Source organism: Sander lucioperca, chromosome 8, assembly GCF_008315115.2.
Source record: "Sander lucioperca isolate FBNREF2018 chromosome 8, SLUC_FBN_1.2, whole genome shotgun sequence".
Taxonomy (NCBI): Eukaryota; Metazoa; Chordata; class Actinopteri; order Perciformes; family Percidae; genus Sander; species Sander lucioperca.
The window spans coordinates 23,696,824-23,716,625 of NC_050180.1; the positions used below are offsets into that span (position 1 = coordinate 23,696,824).

Sequence of the window (19,802 nt, forward strand, 5' to 3'; positions counted from 1 at the left end):
CCGCAGTTTGGGCTGAGTAACACCATTCATCCAATGTCGCACTTATGCCTGTGTTTTTGTTTTTATTTGTGACCTGACAATTACACATTATCTCTCACTAGTTCTTATTATTGAATGATGAGAGTAATGGAGAGATGGCCCACGGTAGAAGTAAAACAAACCCTCATTGATTAGAGATGAGAGGCGTGAAGCCTTCTTGAACTGAGCCTCTGAATCCATTTTTCTTCTGTCTGCAAGAGAATGTGTCACTGATGATACATTCTCATCGATACATCTTCTCCTAGTAGAAAATAAAAATAAAAGTTGAATTTCTGCACACTGTTAGCATTGAATTTATTAGAAATGCAACCCTTTCAGATGACCAAATTTATTTCTAATAGTCATTTTCAGTGCTGACAGTGGAATCTTTTTACATACCTGTCTACCAGGTGTACATTAGACAACTTTTAGTTTGCTGTTAGTACAAAATAAAAGTGTGACTATCATCCCAATCCGAGACAGGATAAGCTGTTTTGAGCAGATGTTTGAGGATGCTGTTTAGCTAAGCAGGGTTTGATGAATTGCTGGAATCTTAAATGTGCTGCATGTGGATATTTAATGAATTATAAATAATGATTATGAGTATTACAGTTTGTACCCAAGTGCTTTTTTTGGGGAAGTAATTTGAAGAAGTAACAGCTGCTCTGTCTTTTCTATATCCCTCTGTTGCTCAGTCTGTCTGTCTGTGTGTGTGTGTGTGTGTGTGTGTGTGTGTGTGTGTGTGTGTGTGTGTGGTAGTGGGGGGGCATTATGTACATGCAGATATGTTCACACACAGCTTGAGGACAACACTAGAGAAGGAGAAAAGCTGTAAAATTGCAGCTGAAAGCTACATGCCGGATGTAAACTTTAGGGTTTCTCACCCCTCAGTGTGTCATGCTCCCAGTGGGCACCCAAGGGTGTGGTTTCTGTGGAAGGATGGGCAGCTGAGGGGCACAGCAGGTGGCATTCTCACACAGCCAGACCCTGTCCTTGTCCCATATCAACACCATATAACCCTGCTGGAACTGTATAGCTCTGATGGGTCTTGAGCAGGTGAAATGAATATAGCGTGAACTCCCAACAGCCAATCCGAGTGAGCCACGGGACGTAATGCTTACATGCAGCCAATCCTATGCAAACCAGTCTAGTGGTAGGGACGAGGCTCATAAAGAGGCTCTGTTACACTGGCTTACAGTCTTAAGCTGGGAATGCTATTTGCCTGAAGCTTCACCCAGGTCAAATGATCTTCTTAATCTCGTCTATCAGACTTTTGCATCTTGCATATTTCTCTGTCTGTTATCTTTCTTTTAACGTTCCAGGTAGAGGTGTGGCCACAGGGGTGGCCAGGGGTGGCACCGGCCCCCCTTAAATCTGATTGGCGCCCCTTTTGGGCCCCTTTACTAGAGTCAGAAGGTGATAGGTAGTTGGCTTATTAGTATCATGGATGGATTACTGAAAGGGACTATCAGGTACAGGCCCTCATACCCCGGACCTGAACCTCTGGATAAAATGACTGTTAACATTTGTTGTTGGAAAATCTGATTACTATAAAGTAATGGAAAACATTTTATATATTTGAAATGCTCATCGAGGGACAGGCATTGCAAATTATCCCAGGCTATAAATGCTGTGGTGTGTGGCATTGGTTTATGCTACATACTTGCCCCTATACAAATAAACGATCACAAAGAGACACAAAACAACCAAACAAGACATGTCCCATAAAGAGACACAAATCTACCTCAGAGAAGTGCAAATTGACCACAAAGAGATAAATAATTACTTCAAAGAGACACAAAACAACTGAAAAGAGACGCAAAACACACGCACAGACGCACAACATGACTACTAAGAGATGCAAAATACCTACAACAAAACATAAAAATGTTTTGTTTGTAATTAAACAAAAGTCATTTGAAATGTTGCTGTTCAACTGAGTGTCAGTAACGTTACCTTGTCCAACCTGAGCTTAAAGGCTAACTACACCCTCAAATTCTGCTAGAACCCTCTCTCCTGGCATATTTTAATTAAACATTTTTTATACCCACCCCTGGTTCCAGGAACATCCCAATATGGTGTAATGATATAAAATAATATGCAGGGATTTTCTGTATGTATGCCTTTTCTCCCATGTAGATGGAGGAATTTCTTTTGATATGTTTTATTATGTCTCTGTGAAGCAGCAAATGTAAAAAAAATACAGTTTTCTGACATTTACAGCACCTTGATGTGGGAGAAAATCTGTGCCATTGTGCTTGTGAATATGTGTGTCCGTGTGTGTTTACAGGTAGCGCTGTATTCAGTTCCAACTGTTCCAGGTTAGGTTCGCCCCGTTGCCATGGGAACCAGTTTTGAGTGTTTTGCTTAGTTATAGGAGGAGAGCTCGAACGATAAAGGCTTTCAGAAAATGAACCCAAAGTCCTCCAGTGTACAGAACACCACGCAAGCTGCAAAAAAACAGAAGTTGAGTTTACTGCATGCAACACCCTGAGATTCACCCTACAAGTAATCATTATAATATCTTTTGATATTGCTGTCAAAATCCTTTGATTACAGCTTAAATTTGTCATAATCTTCTGTCAGTTTGGGGACCCTGTAATTTCCACCCAATTCCCAAGAGACTGCCTACCGGTTATAGCTGCAAGCCCCGGCCTGCAGTCCAGCCGTGTGTTGGTGTGGCTCACGCTATGGGCGGTGCAGTGGTCAGAGTGCTGATTTTATATGACAGTGAATACATAGCCTGGTAAGGTGCCTCAATAAAATGCCTGTGTAAAGCTATCGCTTCATTGAAACCTTCAAGTGCTCATTTTCTTCCCACAAGTGTGGCAGGGAAAACTGCTGAGTGGGCTGTCCATCTATGTCACAGCCACAGCCCTTTTGTGACCTTTCCTATTCATAAACCCACTTGTAGCCACCATTTCCATCTTTTTCCATATGTATGCAACGGAAGCTGGGAAAATCCCCCCCCAACCGAACAAGTCATCTACAGTAAGGTCCGCACACAGCTGAGCCTCAAACACAACCTGGAACACAGTCTGACCATTGTGTTTCCTCTACTTCACACTGTCTCTGAAGGAAGAGGAAGACATGGAGAAAACTTCCTAGTCAAAGAGTGTATGACCCACACACATGTTTATGCTTTAATCTGTGTGTGTGTGTGTGTGTGTGTGTGTGTGTGTGTGTGTGTGTGTGTGTGTTTGCGTGTTTGCTTCTGCGTGGGGGAGAAATGAGCACTGCTGATAGAGGGCAGCATTTCATCCCCCTGTCAAGGAGGCTGGCTGGCTGGCTGGCTTTGTGAGGCTGCTGTTGGCTTGAAGTGGCTTTACCCCTCTCCCAGAAGACTGTGATGGGTCTGCTCACAAACAGGAGGATTTCTGATTATGTGTGTTTGAGACATTGAAAAATATAAATTATGTGCAGTATATTCTGAAATCAACTCCTGGCTGGTAGTTTGATGTTAAATGAAAAGTTTTTTAATGGAATATCCTAACATTGAGCAGTCACATCTTGAAACTGTCCTCATGGTCAACTTTTCTTTTAGTTTTAGAGCCAAGAGAGACAATTGGATTTCAGATTTCAGGTGCACTGTTGTAAATCAGAGGTCTGTTGGTCATAGTTAGTGTTTATGTGAGTGTATTATGTTTTATGTCCTGTTTTTTTTCAGCCTTGTTAGAAAATGTAATTATTTCACTAAAATAGAAGACCGCTTGTTTGTCCATTAAATATGAAGCTACAACTAGCAGCTTATTGGCTTAGCTTAGCATACAGACAGGTCTGTTTTTGGTCTTTATGCTAAGATGAGCTAACCAGCTGCTGGCTGTAGCTTCATATATAGCATACACATATGAGAGTGGTGTTGATCTTCTCATCTAACTCTTGGCAAGAAAATGGGAATAAGTGTACCATAACTATTCCTTAAATGATTTTGGTTATTTTTGTCAAGTGGAAAAACATTGATTCTCTTTGTGCTCTTGTCATTTCTTTAATTAAATGTCTGTGTATTAGTTCACATTTTAAAACATTCGCCGTCTGCAACCTTTATGTTTTACAGAACTGAACTGTGGCAGCGGTTGCAGGCTGTCCTTTAGTTTCAGCAGTAGTAGTGTTTAGTATTTTGTAATTGTGATATGCCATAAAGCCTGTTGTTTTACACAGTGGTGCTTGATCCTGACTATGATTTGCTGAGATGAATAGGGTAATATGGGCCAGGCAGGTGCTAGAGAGTAGGATGGCTCTATCTGCCTCCCTGCCAAGCGACCAAGCACATGCCAATACACAGTCGGTCGCAGTGTGAGTGAAAGACAGAGCATGTATGTGAGAGAGAGTGATAGTGAGAGAGCAATGGAAAGACAGAAATATAAGTATTTGCAGGGGAAAGGAAGGGACCCTATGGGAGTCCTTTTGATTGTATCACACCAAATGTCAGGTTGCAGCAGCGTATTTTCATACAACCGCTGACAACACAGTGAACAGAATGTGAAAAAAAACTGTTTGTAAATAGTTGCTGTCTTGCTGACCACTGGCTAATATTTCCCTGGAGGCGCAGAATGTTTTATCATGGAGGGTTCATCTGTGTGTGTGTGTCTCACTAAACAGTCTATAATCAGGGTTTCCCATGGGTGCAGTAGCTGCTGCGGTAGCTCTACTGTACACGAGGAGTACTCAGTCCTGAGGTTCTTAAGCGATTATGTTCCCATTTTAAATGCACTGTTTTTATGTATAAAACATCATGAATAAAACCGAGAAAATATACATGCAAGTTGCTAGGATACTGCCCAATTGATTGATTTATTGGCCGTATGTGTTTAGCATAGACTTCTTGGTGCAGCAGTTGCCAGCGCCTCTGTCTCACACATGCAAACAACATTATGACACTGATTGATGAATTGCCCGTCCCTGTCAGGTTAAATGAAGCACACACTGACACAAATCCAATTAAAACTGAAGAGTGCCCCTATAGCAGAGCACGATCTTGTTGAAAAACCCAAAGGCAAAAAAACGGACATCTTCAGCTCACCAGGATAGTAAATATTTGATGCCGAAGCAGCCATGCATGAGTTCTTTTTGGCAGGTTGCAAACGTTAATACACTCATTCTGTGCATTTTCAGGGGATTTTCATTGTGATTAATGGTGAATTCCACAAGATGTAGCTGTAGTTCACCTCCTCGCTCCAGGGAGAGTCACAGTCGCTTTCCACTGCAAAATTCGTTTTTTGTCTTCCCTCAATCCTCCTTCTCCTCCTTCCTACTTGTGCATGTTTTGTGTCAGCGTACCATGTCATGTGTACCAACTAGGTTGCGTGCTTTGTCTCTCACCACCTCCCTCCAGCTCACAGTGTCACTGCTCCCCTGGCACAGCGTGGCAGCGCAGAATGAAGCCGACTGTGTGTTAGCATTGGCGGGTGTAAATAGCGTACAACTCTATGTTATGTACTGTAAGCTGAATGTGAGCTGCCCTATCAGATAGTGTAACAGAGACAGGCAGTTTATTCTTAGTAGAGTCGTGGTTACCACTAGTGGAATTCTTCGACAACAGTAGACGTCTGTGTGTGTGTGTGTGTGTGTGTGTGTGTATGTGCATTGCATATATTTGTGTTTGTAAGTGCCTCTGTCTTCCTGCCATTCCCCCAAGCGGGAGGCAACAGTTCATTTCAGAGATGGTTGCTGAGATGGTTTTGTTTTAAGTGGTGTGAGGAGTGACTCCAGGCAGGCCCGTTTCCGGTCGCTTGACATTGTGGGAGAATAAATTACAGAGATATAGAATGACAAGCTTCAAAGGCGAGTCTGATGTCAAAGAGACAGTGGTGTAGATGTGGAGCCGCTGAAGATGATGCATCAAATATACTACACTTGAAGAAAAGTCTAATTTAACCGGACTTGTGTTTATTGTACCCTTGATGGATGCATGGCCACCTCAGGCATTTGTAGAGCATTTACAGTGTCGCTGCTTCCTCCCCATCACCGCACATCATCAAAGCTGCCGTATCCATATGCTCAAGGCACATGATTCACAACCAAGGTCCACACACACACACACACACACACACACACACACACACACACACACAGATGGACTCTGACTAACAGACATTTCTGAACTATGATTTGCTTTTCATAACACTGGCCATTTCTTGTCCTTGTCCATGAAATGCAGCTCACCACTGCAGATGTTTCTACAGAGATCCAATTATGACAAACAATCTTATCATTTGTGTTTGTGCTCAGATGGGCCAGGCCTTCACACTGACTCAGTGCTTTTCAATGCAGTTTTGTTGTGGCTGTCTTAAAGGAACACGGTGACTTATTGGGACTTGGACTTGGGCTTATTCACCATATCCCCCAGAATTAGATAAGTCCATACATACCCTTCTCATCTCCGTGCGTGTCGTAACTCTCCCTGACGCACCCACCGCTAGCCTAGTTTAGCACAGATCCTGAAGGTAACTGGCTCCATCTAGCCTACTGCTCCCAATAAGTGACAAAATAACGCCAACATGTTCCTATTTACATGTGTCGCCTTCTGAGAATATAGTTCCCAGTATGTATACGGTTAGAAGATGGCTGTGTCTTATGTGACCTTGTTATTTGTACATGCTGTGACTATACAAATCACAACATGTAAATAGGAACATGTTGGCGTTATTTTGTCACTTATTGGGAGCAATAGGCTAGATGGAGCCGGTTACCTCCAGGATCTGGGCTAAGCTAGACTAGCAGTGGGTGCGTCAGACAGAGTTACGACACGCACGGAGATGAGAAGGGTATGTATGGACTTATCGAACTCTGGGGGATACAGTGAATAAGCTAAAGACACAGTAAGTCAGTGTGTTCCTTTAAGGAATGAGCCTAATAGCCCCTTCAACTTAGACAGGGTGTTTGTTAAAGAGGGGAACCAGCCTTGCATGTTTTCTGCCGGGAATGATGAAAGCAGTCGGCCTGTAAATGCTTGCAGATTTGTTTTGGTGTTTCTGTGTGAAGGAGAGTTGTAAGCCAGAGTACGGCTGGAAATAGTTGTCAAATTAGTGGACTGCACCTTTGAATATCCTGTCTAGCAAAACAGAGACTGTCTCTAATTGTTATTAATCTGTGGATATTGAGCCAAAGCCTGACATGTGTTTTGTTTGTTTTAAAGCTTACTACCGTGTTTGTGTGTTGTTGCATTCACATACTGTAGGATTTTGTCAGAAAATCAAACCTGGAAGACAAACAATAAACAAACATAAACCATTGCGGAGGCTGCAGCTTTTTTAGCAGACATTTGGGCTCTACTGAGTGCCTTATAGTCACATATATAACAACAACAACAACAACAACAACAAATTACATACAACATATTATATTCCCACACAGCATACAGGCATCCTCCAAACTTGTCACTGAATCACACAAATACACACACACATAGCTCTGAATCCGAAGCATCCGCAACTTCCTCTCAAGCCCCCTGCCTCATTTCAGAGAGTAGGTCAGGATTTGGAGCCATTTTGGCCACAGGATTAAAGTCTGACAAGGATAATGCCACTTCAGCCACTTGCGACTCACGTGACACAAGATGATTCAAGGTTTTGAGAGGAGCACTACTATATGTATGTAATTAACGTATTGGAAGCCCTTATCCATTTTAATCCACCCATAGTAGAGTTTGTCGCCCATAAACGATAAAAACTGCTCTTTTACAGACGACAGATATAATCCAGTCTCTAATGCTTAGAACTGTCTATTGATGTCATTTCAACCTTAAACTTGTTTGTACTGCCCCCCCAACCTGCACAAGTGCGTCCTATATGGGTAATCCCACTGCCTTGTTAATCTCTTGATGGCTTATCGAAGTTATCACACTTCATTTACTTGACCAGTCTTTACTCACTGGAAGTGTAAAATTGCTGCTAGTCTGCAGTTCATTTAATATCTTTATCTGTTTTTATCTATCTCTGGTTCTGTTTTCCTTTACTTGCATGTTTATTTTTAAGAGGTGTCAATTCTTTGTGATGTTTATATTGGCTTATGTTAAGTCTTAAGTGCAATCAAAAGGATAAATTGATACATAGTTGAACTCTTTATTTGTGGTTGATTCCTATCATTCTTCCACAGTAATTATTCTTAACTACCAGGTGTCTACATTCATTACGAGTGTTGAGGCATTTAAATAATTATTTCAGGGCTGAATATCAATCAGAATCATTTTCATTACCAATTTATCTGCCGATTATTTTCTTGAATCATTTATTGATAATTTGGTGTTTAAAATGTAGTGTGTTCATAAATTACTAAATAATTCTGATCTCAAGTTTCCAGAGTCAAAAGTGACATCTTCAGATTGTTTGTTTTGTTTGACCAACAGCAAAAAATCCCAAAATAAATGAATGATAAATAATTAAATTTAAAATGTCATAAGACAAAAAAGCAGCACATGTTCTGCTGGCACCAGCATTTATTTGCTTTAGTGTTGGCAATTCATTTTCTGTCAATCGCCTAATCAATGAATTGATTCAGAATTGTTGAATTGTTTCAGCTCTAAAATACTTTATTTTTTATTATACTATGTTTTTTATTAGTAGTTACTTAACACATGTTTAAATGTATATAAATATATATATATATATATATAAAAACCAATACTGTGTGGTTAAAATTCAAGCATTGCTACCTTCATTTTCATTAAACTTTCCTTTTATCTAAACAGGTAAAAGTCAGTTTGAGATCAAAATAAATATATAAATAAATACAGACATAAACAGGCTAAGACAACTATCACATGCTACAAATAAGTAATGGGAATATGATTTTCCAAAACCATCTAAAAACAATACATTTAAAAGCACAGTGCAAGTGTTATTTTTCACATCATTTGAAATGTACTTAAATTTACAAGAGTGATTTTGTAAGAAGCACCATGATCAAAAGCAAACACAGCTTTAATTAAACTCCAGCACATGTCAGCCAGTGTCTCCAGGCCTGGCACCGGCTCGCGATCCTATGTTTGAGAATTCCAAAAGCTTTGTTCTGCTGCTGTTTGGAGAGCGAGGACTCCTCAGTGACAGCAGCTGTGACTGGCAGGGGTGTTTCCAAATATGCTGCTTATTGACCAGGCTTGTTTCTGTTTCTCAGAGGATAAATCTTATTAGTAGCAGTTTGTTTATTGTCCCCAGTGGGGAAATTAGGTTGCAGCAGAAATCGCATGGCATTTTCGGCAACAAAAGAGAAGAAAACAGAACAACAATGAACACAGTTTTAGACATACAGTATATACAGACATCACTACATAACATAGATCAAGGCACTCATACATAGGGGGGGTCCAGACCGGCTGGAAAAACAACAAAAAACTGTACAAGAAATGTTATGGCCTCTTCACTCACCCCCTGCTAGTTGCTTTCCTCTGTGAGGAACTTTCCTGCATACAGGGGGAGGGGAAAGAGAAAAGGTAGTGCGTTCATGTGTGTGTGAACAAGTAAAGCTCTCCAGAGGTAGCTGGAGGGAGTAGTGAGACGGGTAGAGAGAGGGACGATGAGAGACAGACTGTAGACGAGCAGGAGACAGGCAGGGAGGAATGCAGGCGGGGAAACAGTTTGAGGGCTTTCGTGATGTTGAGTGTTGTGAGTGCGGTATTGATCCAGGTTAACCCTGTTGGGACGTACACCTATGGCAGGCGGGCTCAGCCTTCCAACTACAGTATAATACCTCATGGTCGCCAGATTAAAGGATGAGACCTAAGGAGCAAGCTGTACAACTCAACATAAAGCAACAGAAGCAGCCATGAGGAGCAGCTAACAGCGGACCCACACTGCATCGCCACAGTATGAGCTGGTATCCACCTGTCAGAAGCGCTTAGCACTAAGGTGTGTGTGAGAGAGACACAGAAAATACATCAGTGTGTGCATGTAGAGAAGAGTAGGCACACCAGTCAGCTATACATTAGTTTGTGTGTGTGTGTGTGTGTGTGTGTGTGTGTGTGTGTGTGTGTGTTTGTGTTAGATGTGTGTGATTGCATGTGTCAGCTGTGTCCCTGTAGGCTCGCTGCGTGCCTGTCAGTGACAATGCTGACTACGTGCTTTTTGACGGGGGACTCAGAGGAGTCCTCAGTTAGCGAAGTAGCAGTGTGGAGGGGCATGCAAGCGTTTGATGTGTGCAGGACAGGACAGAGCAGCGTGGCACATGACTCTGCAAGTCCTCTTGAATCATCTTTCTGTTATTTATTTTTTTTTTTTCTGGCTGATGCTTGTGGCTCATTGGCAAGGGAAAAGGTTTTAGCACAAGTAAATTGAATTGTAAACATTGTAATTGCAGCAGATTGAATGTTTTCTGCATTGTGTGCATTGTTGGCAGAAATGACTTCTGCACAGGAATGCACATAATGTTTAATGTGTGTTTGTGTGCGTGTGTGTGTCTGTGTCTGTGTGTGCGTGCATGCGTGCGTGCGCACATCTACTACTCGAGCTTGTGTGTGTGTGGTAACCGCTTTTAAAGTCCCCCTCCACTCAAATATATATTTTGCTAGTGATTACTTCATTTGGATGTTTGACATTCCCTTTGCAGAATGATGTGTGTGCAGGGTTTGACACTAGAAGGCTGTTTTCACACCTTAAATATGAGTTTACCACATGCACGTACGAGCATGATTTTTTGACATCCCACCTAGTTTGGAAACTTAAAACTTGAAACTTAACACAATTTTAATATGGAAACTTGAAACCTCCAACGCACAAATACTGAGAATTCAGACAAAAGAATATTTGTATGTGTCTTAAACATGTCTGAAGAGGACTTAAACATTAAACATTTTAACTGGACAAAGTTGACATGGACATGTTGTGTATTTAAAGAAATATGTGGGGTCAGTCGTGTTACTCTATCCTTTGATAGGTCTTAGGAGGCTCCCCATTCAGAGGTTTCATTGAGGTTTTGATGACATTTAATTTTTTTCCTCTGGTAAACTGTAGTGTTTCATTGTCCAGGTAGTACTATCAGACTAACACATGAGATCCAATACCATTCTGACTTGTTATTACAATGTTTGAGCTTCTTACTGCAGAGTATTTTAATGGTTCCTGCCTCTGTAGTCATATACTTGCTGGAAGAAGGTTCAGCAAAACATGAATTAAGATAAACGTGGGACATAAATGTGCACCAAATGTAAATGTCCAGATTTAATTTCAAATATGTGGATGCATGTTCAGAGCCATATGGAGGGGCTTCAGTCGCCATGTTAGAGCAAACTGTTATTTTATTAAATAGAAATGCATTGTGACACAGCGATAGGCAAATGGAACATTTTAAAGTACTAATTTCATTAGGTTAGTAGGCATGACGGTAGATAATTTGTTTTGTGTCAGCTGGGCACCCTGTGGCATTTTAGCACTGACTGAAAATGAATTTGTAGTGATTACACTGGAAATATTTGTATATCTGCTGCAGAATGCACATTGCATTGGACACTCCAAGAGAATGTCTGTATGTGTCTTATCTAATTATAAATAGTTATTTTCTTCATTTCTTTGTGACATGGCATATCTTTGAGCTGATGTGTAATGGAAATCAGAACACCCTCTACAATGCTTCTATTGCTATAGTTGATAATGAGCAAGGACTTTGCCTGAGTCATTTAAAATCTATTGAGACACTTGTAATTATCCCCATCATGTGATTCTAAATCATTACTTGATACAAGATATTAATCTACCTGAAATTTCCCTGCGTGCCAATGGACCTCGTCAATTAACCTTGTACCACACGTGATAGGTGAAGGAACAATGTGCGGTCTCTCCTTATTTACATCTTTCTACTGAGCAGCTGAGTGAGTGTCGACAGCGAGGAGCAGACAGATGTCAACAGGAAGGCTGTGGCTTCCATCAGAGCTGCATATGTCTCTCTGCCTGGCCTGTGTCTCCCTGCCTCGGTGCCACAGAGAAAACCTATGCGTGAAGAGAAACAGGCAGGCAGGTAAGCCTGCTGAATTCTGATGAGTCCTCACCCGCCGAGGGCTGGGAGGGAAAACAGAAGCACCTGAGATGAGATGGTTAGCAGCACCATGGAGCGGCAGCTTTGTTCACTCTGCAGTATCAGTGTAAAAAATATGTGGTTAGGGAACAATGGCGAAGAGCAGAGAGAATAACTGTTTTCTTACTTGATGGGGGAAAGATCCTTGATGAATGCAAATGAATGCCCAGAAGAATAAAAGGATTTAATAAGACTGAATCTGAAGGGAACTGTCACCAGAAACAAGTATTACTACTTTAATAATATTATATATTCTTTTAGATGAACCAGCCTATTTGCTTTTGTCTCAGGGGTATTTCTACAACTTAAGGAGAAATAAGCAATTTTCCCACAAACTGTCTCTGAAGGTTTTCCTTCCTCCTAAAAAACAGTCAACATGACGCTTTGTTGTAGTGATTAGAGTGATTATTCAGTTAGTTAAAGCTGCTATAGTCTATATTTTGTACATTTAACAGTGGATCAAGTGAATACATAAATAGTCAAAGGTGTCTCATGTATTGACAAACCCATAGAGAATTATCACCAGACTATGCAATCCCCTTTAGCTCTGCAGAGCGTTTAGGCGTCTTTCACTTCATTGTTTTGCTTTTACAGCACACAACTTAACTGTTTTGGTTCACTCTCATAGTTCCCGGCAGTGTCGTTTCCATCTGAAGCAGCTGTTTTCAGCAAAAAAAAAAGCTCCGATAAACTCACTCTACGCTACCTGCCCAGCACCAAATGGCAGACAGACAAAGTTAGACTCTCCTGTTGTGTTTGTAAAGTATGACAATAATAATGATACTTGACTCACTAGCAAGCGAATCCTGCAAGTAACAAAGAAAAGGGGCCTAACTTTTTTTCCCTAAATTGAGTCAGTGCTTTCTCTGACAACTGCCCTGACAAGTTCTATGCAATCCTTCAGGTAAACATGGTTAAAGGTTGGTACCTTCATGACAGGCAGACCTTTCACTAACGTTGAATAAAATGTTGAGTCTTAGCAGCTGATATTGTTTTTAAGGTCAAGAATGAACTTTTAATCTCAGTTTCAGTCTTGATTTTCTAATAGAGTACATTATTCAAAACATAATGAATAAACCATCTATCTATACTTCCAGATGTCCTTAATGTCAGAAAAATATCCTAATCATCTCAAGAATCTTCCAGAAAAGAGTAATTTGGTATTAATTAGAAGGAAAAATAGGAATGTCCTTAAAAGAAAATTTCATGTATTATTGCAAATGTTGCTCTTCATAAATGTTGAAGTGTGTGCTTGCCTCTAGATACATTTCCCATTTTACATGCAGACCTGCTGTGACTGCACTGACTAAAACATGATTTCCATTACGCTCGCAATTAAGCAGAATTGTTCAAATTGTCTTTATGTTCCTTCTATTAATACCAACTTCTTTCCAGGAAACTCCTTGAAAATGAAAAGAAGTACAGCCAAGTAAAGTAGAACATAATATATAATATAATGACATATATGTCTGTGTGTTTTGGTCTAAGCACTCTGACTCAGACTGACATCTAACAAGACGTAGTTTGGGTTTGTTTGTCCTTCTGGAGGACAAATAGCAACACATTGTTGTGGCTGAAGGTAAATAACAATGCATAGACACTTCTCTCATACAAATCCTGTTATCTCTGTTCCACAACAATTGGATGGGTCTTAGAGAAGTGCTTAGGAGCACTACACAGAAATGGCCTGAGCTCCAATTTAATCCAGCAACAGGGAGCGGGACACTGGGAGGGAAAAGAGGAGCAAAGAGACATCTTCCACACAGAAGGGTCTCGTGAATATTGTTGACTTGTTGCTTCCTCTCTGAGATTTCAGGGCATTTAGGCGCTTAAGAGCTTAAGGATCAAAGCTAGAAATTGGGTTAATTCAGATTAAACGAGTCTACAGTTGGTGTATAAGGACCACCAGACACTTTGACCAACCCGCCAAAACAGACCCATATAAGATAGTGCTGTTTCACTTCTACACTGGGCATAAATTGACCTTTCTATCAGTGCTAGTTGCAGCAAGATGTAAAGGAATAAGAACAATGCATTTGTCAGCTTAGAGCTTTACATTCTACAATACTGATGATGTAAGAGCTCAGATACATGCACATATAGCTGTAAATGTAGCTGATTGTCAGATGATCACATTATGCTGCACTCAGCACTGAAACGTCGGACCGCTACACATACAAGAAACAGACACATTAGTGTTGCTTAGACAGTGCATATCACTGGATTGTAATATGACCATGTAATAGGTGCATTATCACATGCCTACATTGTGATTTATGACTGCAGAGGTTTTCATTTCCTATTTTATCTACATGGTATGTATGGCTGTGATGAAGGCCAGATCATCTTTCATTTTGAAAGTCATCAATTATCTTTTGTGCAATATAAAGTCTTACATTGGACTGTTTCTGGACTGATGTGGACTTCATCTGTCTGTTGTGTCATCAAATGTGGCTTTCAGCTGAAACACATCACGTTTCACAAGGGCAAGGGGTTGAAAAATAAAGATTTCTCACAAGGAATGAATCATTTTGTTAAGCATTAGGTAACAAATATTGGTGTGTAACAACGGCGAGGCAGTTATTAATCAGAGACGGTGAGAGTGTTGACAGCTAAATGGACACAGGAGAAAGGAAAATAACAGTTAAATGGAGGAAAACAAATTTGATGTTGAAACAATATGATGTGAGGATTCTAGTAGAGGTTACTGTGTGTGCAAGTGTTTGTGAGGCAGTGCACTCCGGACAGGGCTGGTGGACTGAAATACTATTTAGGATGTCTTTTTATTCGTCTAGAGCAGCGGTCCCAACCTTTTTTGCGCCACAGACCGGTTTCATGTAAGACATATTTTCAAGGTGTGGCGGAAAAACACAACAAAATAAAATTATACGACCAGCATGAAAACAAATATCTAATAATATATATAATATGAAAACAAATGTAAAATGCATGAAAAACACGAGTTACCTTAACGATGTATCAGTGGGAGCCCTGCGCTTGTTTCTGTGCAACCAAACAGTCCCATCTGGGGGTAACGGGAGACAGTGATACCTGAAGTGCGTTCCTTATGTCCAGTTTATTCCGTGATTTTGTTTTGATTGCTGTCACGGCAGTAAATCGGGGTGCTTGGTCTCCATGTGCCAAATAAGTTTTGAAGGCTTCATTGCCTCATTTACTAGCTTGTCGTCACATATTATGCAGAGCGTGCTTGGCCCTTGAGTATCACCTGTTGCGATAAATCCGTATTTTAAGTAGGACTCCTGGTATTGTCTGTTAAATTTCTTTTTCTTTGAAGTTGTAGGCTCCTCTTCTGTCTCCTCCTCCACAGGCCTTTTCCCCTGAGCAAAAAAGCTCTGCAAAGACGTTTGTTTACTTATTTTTTAGCAAATTTGTGGGCTTCAATGCGGTAAATATCACGTGACATGTGTCAAGAGGAAGCCCGAGACATTTTTCAAAATAAAACATCTTTCAGACTCTGATAATCAATTAAATGGAAATAATGTTATTTATTTTTTTCTGTGCGGCTCGGTACCAAATGAACTACAGACCGGCACCGGTCCACGGACCAGTGGTTGGGGAACACTGGTCTAGAGAGAGAGAGCCTCCCTGCTGGGCACAGGACAGCACGCCTTGTGAGCCGATCTCTGACAGCATGGGCATCCGCACAGAGCTGGAAGGGAAAAGTAAACAAGGCTTTTAAAGACCTTATTAGACTGAATTCTTGAGCAGAGAAGGAAATGTTTAATCATTCACTCTTGTGGGTTTCTGTTAAAAGACGAAAAAGGTTTAAGGAAAAAACACTGACTTTTTGGGGTTACAGTTCTTAATGACATGAGTGACTTTGACTTTTTGGAGGGCTTTTAAAGAACAAAGTACATTGAGTTTATGGCAAATTGAATAACCATTATGCAATCTTCATTCTGACTGTCTAAGAGACGTTAGAAGAAACCTGTTATTTATCTGCGTATGCCTTTTATCACACTATTTAATTTAACAGCAATTGAATCAATTCAACAATCTCTTAAATAATATGAAATAGAAACCGTTAAAAGCACTCTAGTATCTCTATGTATCAATCTGGAACAAAATAATCCAAACTCAAACATTAATTTACGAGCCTTTCTTTACTTTTAACCACATTCACATCTCATGGTCTTCATCAGTGAATGGAGCTGACACAGGTGTCATCACTTAGCTTAAGATGTAGTGAAAAGTAACTAAGTGCTATATTTAAGTACATTTTGCTGCTAATAATTCTGCACGTTTACTTAATAAGACTTTAAATGCAGGACTTTTAGTTGCAAAGTGTATTTTTATACTTTTGCTACTTCAATTCAAGAAAAATATCTCAATACGTCTTCCACTGCTGGACAAGTGTAGGTCACGTGATAACAACTTGTCATATGTGGTCGTTTATAGTCTAGATTTAATAGACCATATCTCCCAAAACCTTTGACTCACAGCATTTTGTAAATGCATCCTATATTTTAGATTGTGTTGTGTTTTATGTCTATCATTTGTGGTGGAATTGTTTTCCAGACTGTCCCTAGCTGTTTCGTCTTGTCCCACCACTTTTCTTTGCTTCCACCAAAGAGAGTTCCATTTCAAAGACAGACATGCTCTTTATTCAATCATCTCTGTCGACATGCAGCCCAGTGACTCATGTCAGGTGGATTCCAGTTGGAGCTGATGTGAAAATGATTCAAAACGTTTTTCTCTAGGATATAAATAAAAATATTTTAAAGAGTTGCTAATTCTATCAGGCCATTTGCACATAGAGTTCATTATTCCTTACCACAAGGATGCAACTGACGATTATACTAGTTGTCGATTAATCTGCTGTTAATTTTTTTGATTAATTGTTTGAACTACAAAGCATTAAAGAAAGAATGAAAAAAGGCCTTCACAATATCCTGGAACCCAAAGGGACGTCATCAAATGTTTTGTTTTATCCGATTAACAATTCAAACCCCAACACATTCATTTTGCTTTAATGTAAGACCAAGAAAAGCAACAAATCTCACATTTGAGACCTTTGCCTTGAATTTTGACTACGATTAATCAATTATCAACTAATAGAAAAGAATTCATTGTTGCAGCTCTTACAGTTCTTTACACTTAGTTATAACCAAGTGATCTCAGCAGGCCAGCTAAGTCTCTTCGGTCCAGAGACACAAAAGCGTTAAATGTTGATCAAAAGGTGAAAGAAAAGGAAACATCGCAAGGGATAAAAACACTGCAGGAAACAAAAGGTTAGAAATAAAGATTTTAAATGTATAATTCACACAGGGTTTTTGATGATCAGATGTTCATCTTTAGGAACACTGCAAATCTCTAGCGAGGGATGAATACCCTCTTTTGTCACCCCTCTGTCCGCCCTCTTAGAGGTTAAAATTCCTTTGACTGCTCCGCATGCATGTGTGTGTATTAATATGCATGCGTGTTCGCAGACACGGTTTCTTACCTCGTGCAGGTGGGTGCAGTAAATATTAGCTTTTCAAATGAACATGGCCACCCTCAGATATTTAAAGGCTGAAATTGAGAGGCTTTTTTTTCTCTTGGCAGGCTGCTCCAAACCAACAGCAGACAGCTTGGTCACATTCAACAAACATTAAGTAACCATTGACTTCAGTCTGTATCTTCTACTGCGGCACATTTTGGACTGAAAGGAGGAGCTGAAAAAGAGCGCTGGGTTCACCTAAATGCAAACAAACAGATATTAGCAGAAGCCTGCTGCTTCATACAATATCACTGGGTTATTCCCAGATTATAAAGCAACACATATAACCTGAGGACATACAGTTCATGTCTGTAGCTAGACATAAACACTGCAAACAGACAATAGTATATGTTGCAGGGTGGCTTGTATCGTGGGCCTCTCCCTACCCTGGAGACAGACAGACTGACAGAAAGCAGTGATCTTATGGTCAGCCAGCGGCCGCAGGCATGCTGAAAATGAGACCTTGAAGAAGAACTGTCGGGAGTCACTTTTTCCGAGAGATGTCCATTCAGGGAGCTATGCATATTTCAGGATGACAGACAAGCAAGTGGCCTTCAAAACATGTACAAGCTACAGAGAAAAGTAAAGAAAAAGAAGTCCTGTTGATGTAACATAGTGGGACGATATTGATAAAGAAAGCCTACAGTTATATCTGTCCTCCAGGACTTCACCTCACCTGACAGCGAATCTGCCTATGTGCTTATTAACTTTTAAAGAGCACAGAGGACGGCATCACTGTGCTGCAGTTCAGCGTCATCTAGTCTAACATTACATCAGGGTTACAGTTGGCAAATCAATTAGCAAAAACACAATAGTGAGCTGGGCCCTCAGAGTCTACGGGGCTATTTAAGCAGACAACGCTGAATGAAAGGAGCTTTTAGTTTCCATATTGGGCAGCTCTGGGATGCCAGCGTTTGGAGCTGTTTTGGGGTTTGGAGTGGGTCTAAAAAGCTTTTCAGCCACTGCCTGATTTTGGACGGCATAAGGTTGTTTACTACGTTGAAAAAGGTGATGTGTTTTTAGTGGTACAGGGTGATTTTGATCGGTTTACCATTGTTTGGATAGCAGTTGCCAAGAGAGATCTTTCATCGAGCCACTCGCTTTAAACCACCATCAGTGACAGAAAGCTTGCAGGCCACCGTGTGGTAGGACATGCTGGGAATTGTCAGTTTTTGTTTTCTGTTTTCTATGCTTTTGTGTCCTCTGTTTCTGTGGTAGGAGGCACATGGCAGAGGAAAACCCAAACTTAAGTTATTTTTTCTGTTGTTTCATTTGTGAATGTGAATCGTTACAGCTGTTGTGTATGTGTATGCAAGTTTGTAATCGCTTACCTTATAATCAATAATAGTAGTTTATTCAGTTACTCCTCAATATTTTAACAAAAGTGCTTAAAGTTGAGATGGAGAGATGAGGAGAGAAGAGAAGAGGGCTGTCGTAAATCCATGTGTTGCTGTGTCCTCTTCTTTTTTTTTTTCCATCAAGCAGCACAATCAGAAAGAGTCATTCATTCATGTCCAGCTGCCGGCACGTTCCTCTCGTCTTCTCCTCACTGTTGACAGGAAATTCTGACCTTTTTGCAGGGAGACGTTTTTGGAGAGAAAGATGCAAAACCTAGATGAAGAAATGTGTGTGAACACATGCATTCAAGGCAGAGCGATGATGCAGGAAAGAGCTATGTGTGTGTGTATTATATGCTTGCATCTTTCCATTTATATCTCCCGTGGAGAATCCTCCTAAACTTTGATCCACCTCTCGTTATCGCTTCTTATTACCTTACTTCCTCCACTTTATTGCTGTACCTCTTCGTTCCCCACTCTCGGTAATGGCTCCTAATTGTCCTTAAATGATTTTTTTTGGGATGCGGTTGCTCAGCGTTGTGGCTTTTTCTCCGCCAGCCTCTCTGCTTTTTAAATCAGCAACTCTCATGCGGAGCTGGACTCTCTAACGTTAATGCAGTTGTTAACAGCCTGTGGTCACCGGGCGGTTTATGTGGCTGTGCTGTTTGAGCTGACACGCTGACTGGAGGTCAGAGGGAGAGTGGAAGCCTGTGTGAAAGCTCTGATCCCAAAACGACCGGACAGAGAGGGATGCTGTCCTATTTGAAAGTCAATCTTTCTGTCTTCTTTGACTGTCATGTTTTGATAAATAACTAAAAGATGTAGTTAAACTAAGCTCATTCACATCAGACTCAGAGTTTGATCATTTTTGTTGTTAATCATAAATCAAATTCGCAAAGTTGACAAGTAACAGAAAAATTAGGATACAAATGGAAATGAATGTGAAT

General features: G+C 40.6%; 1 protein-coding gene across 3 annotated transcripts in view; it reads left to right on the forward strand.

Moving 5' to 3' along the window:
• The window catches only part of igf2bp2a (insulin-like growth factor 2 mRNA binding protein 2a), a 45,883-nt gene that overhangs the window by 6,614 nt on the left and 19,467 nt on the right, over positions 1-19,802 (forward strand). Inside the window, exon 1 of one of the 3 annotated variants that reach the window (XM_036004475.1) lies at positions 9,493-9,828. The exons of the other annotated variants lie outside the window; for them this stretch is intronic. Coding sequence (XP_035860368.1) covers positions 9,821-9,828 — 8 coding nt within the window. The 5' untranslated portion in view covers positions 9,493-9,820. Of the gene's footprint in view, positions 1-9,492; positions 9,829-19,802 lie in introns of those variants that run through there. 3 annotated transcript variants of the gene reach the window in all.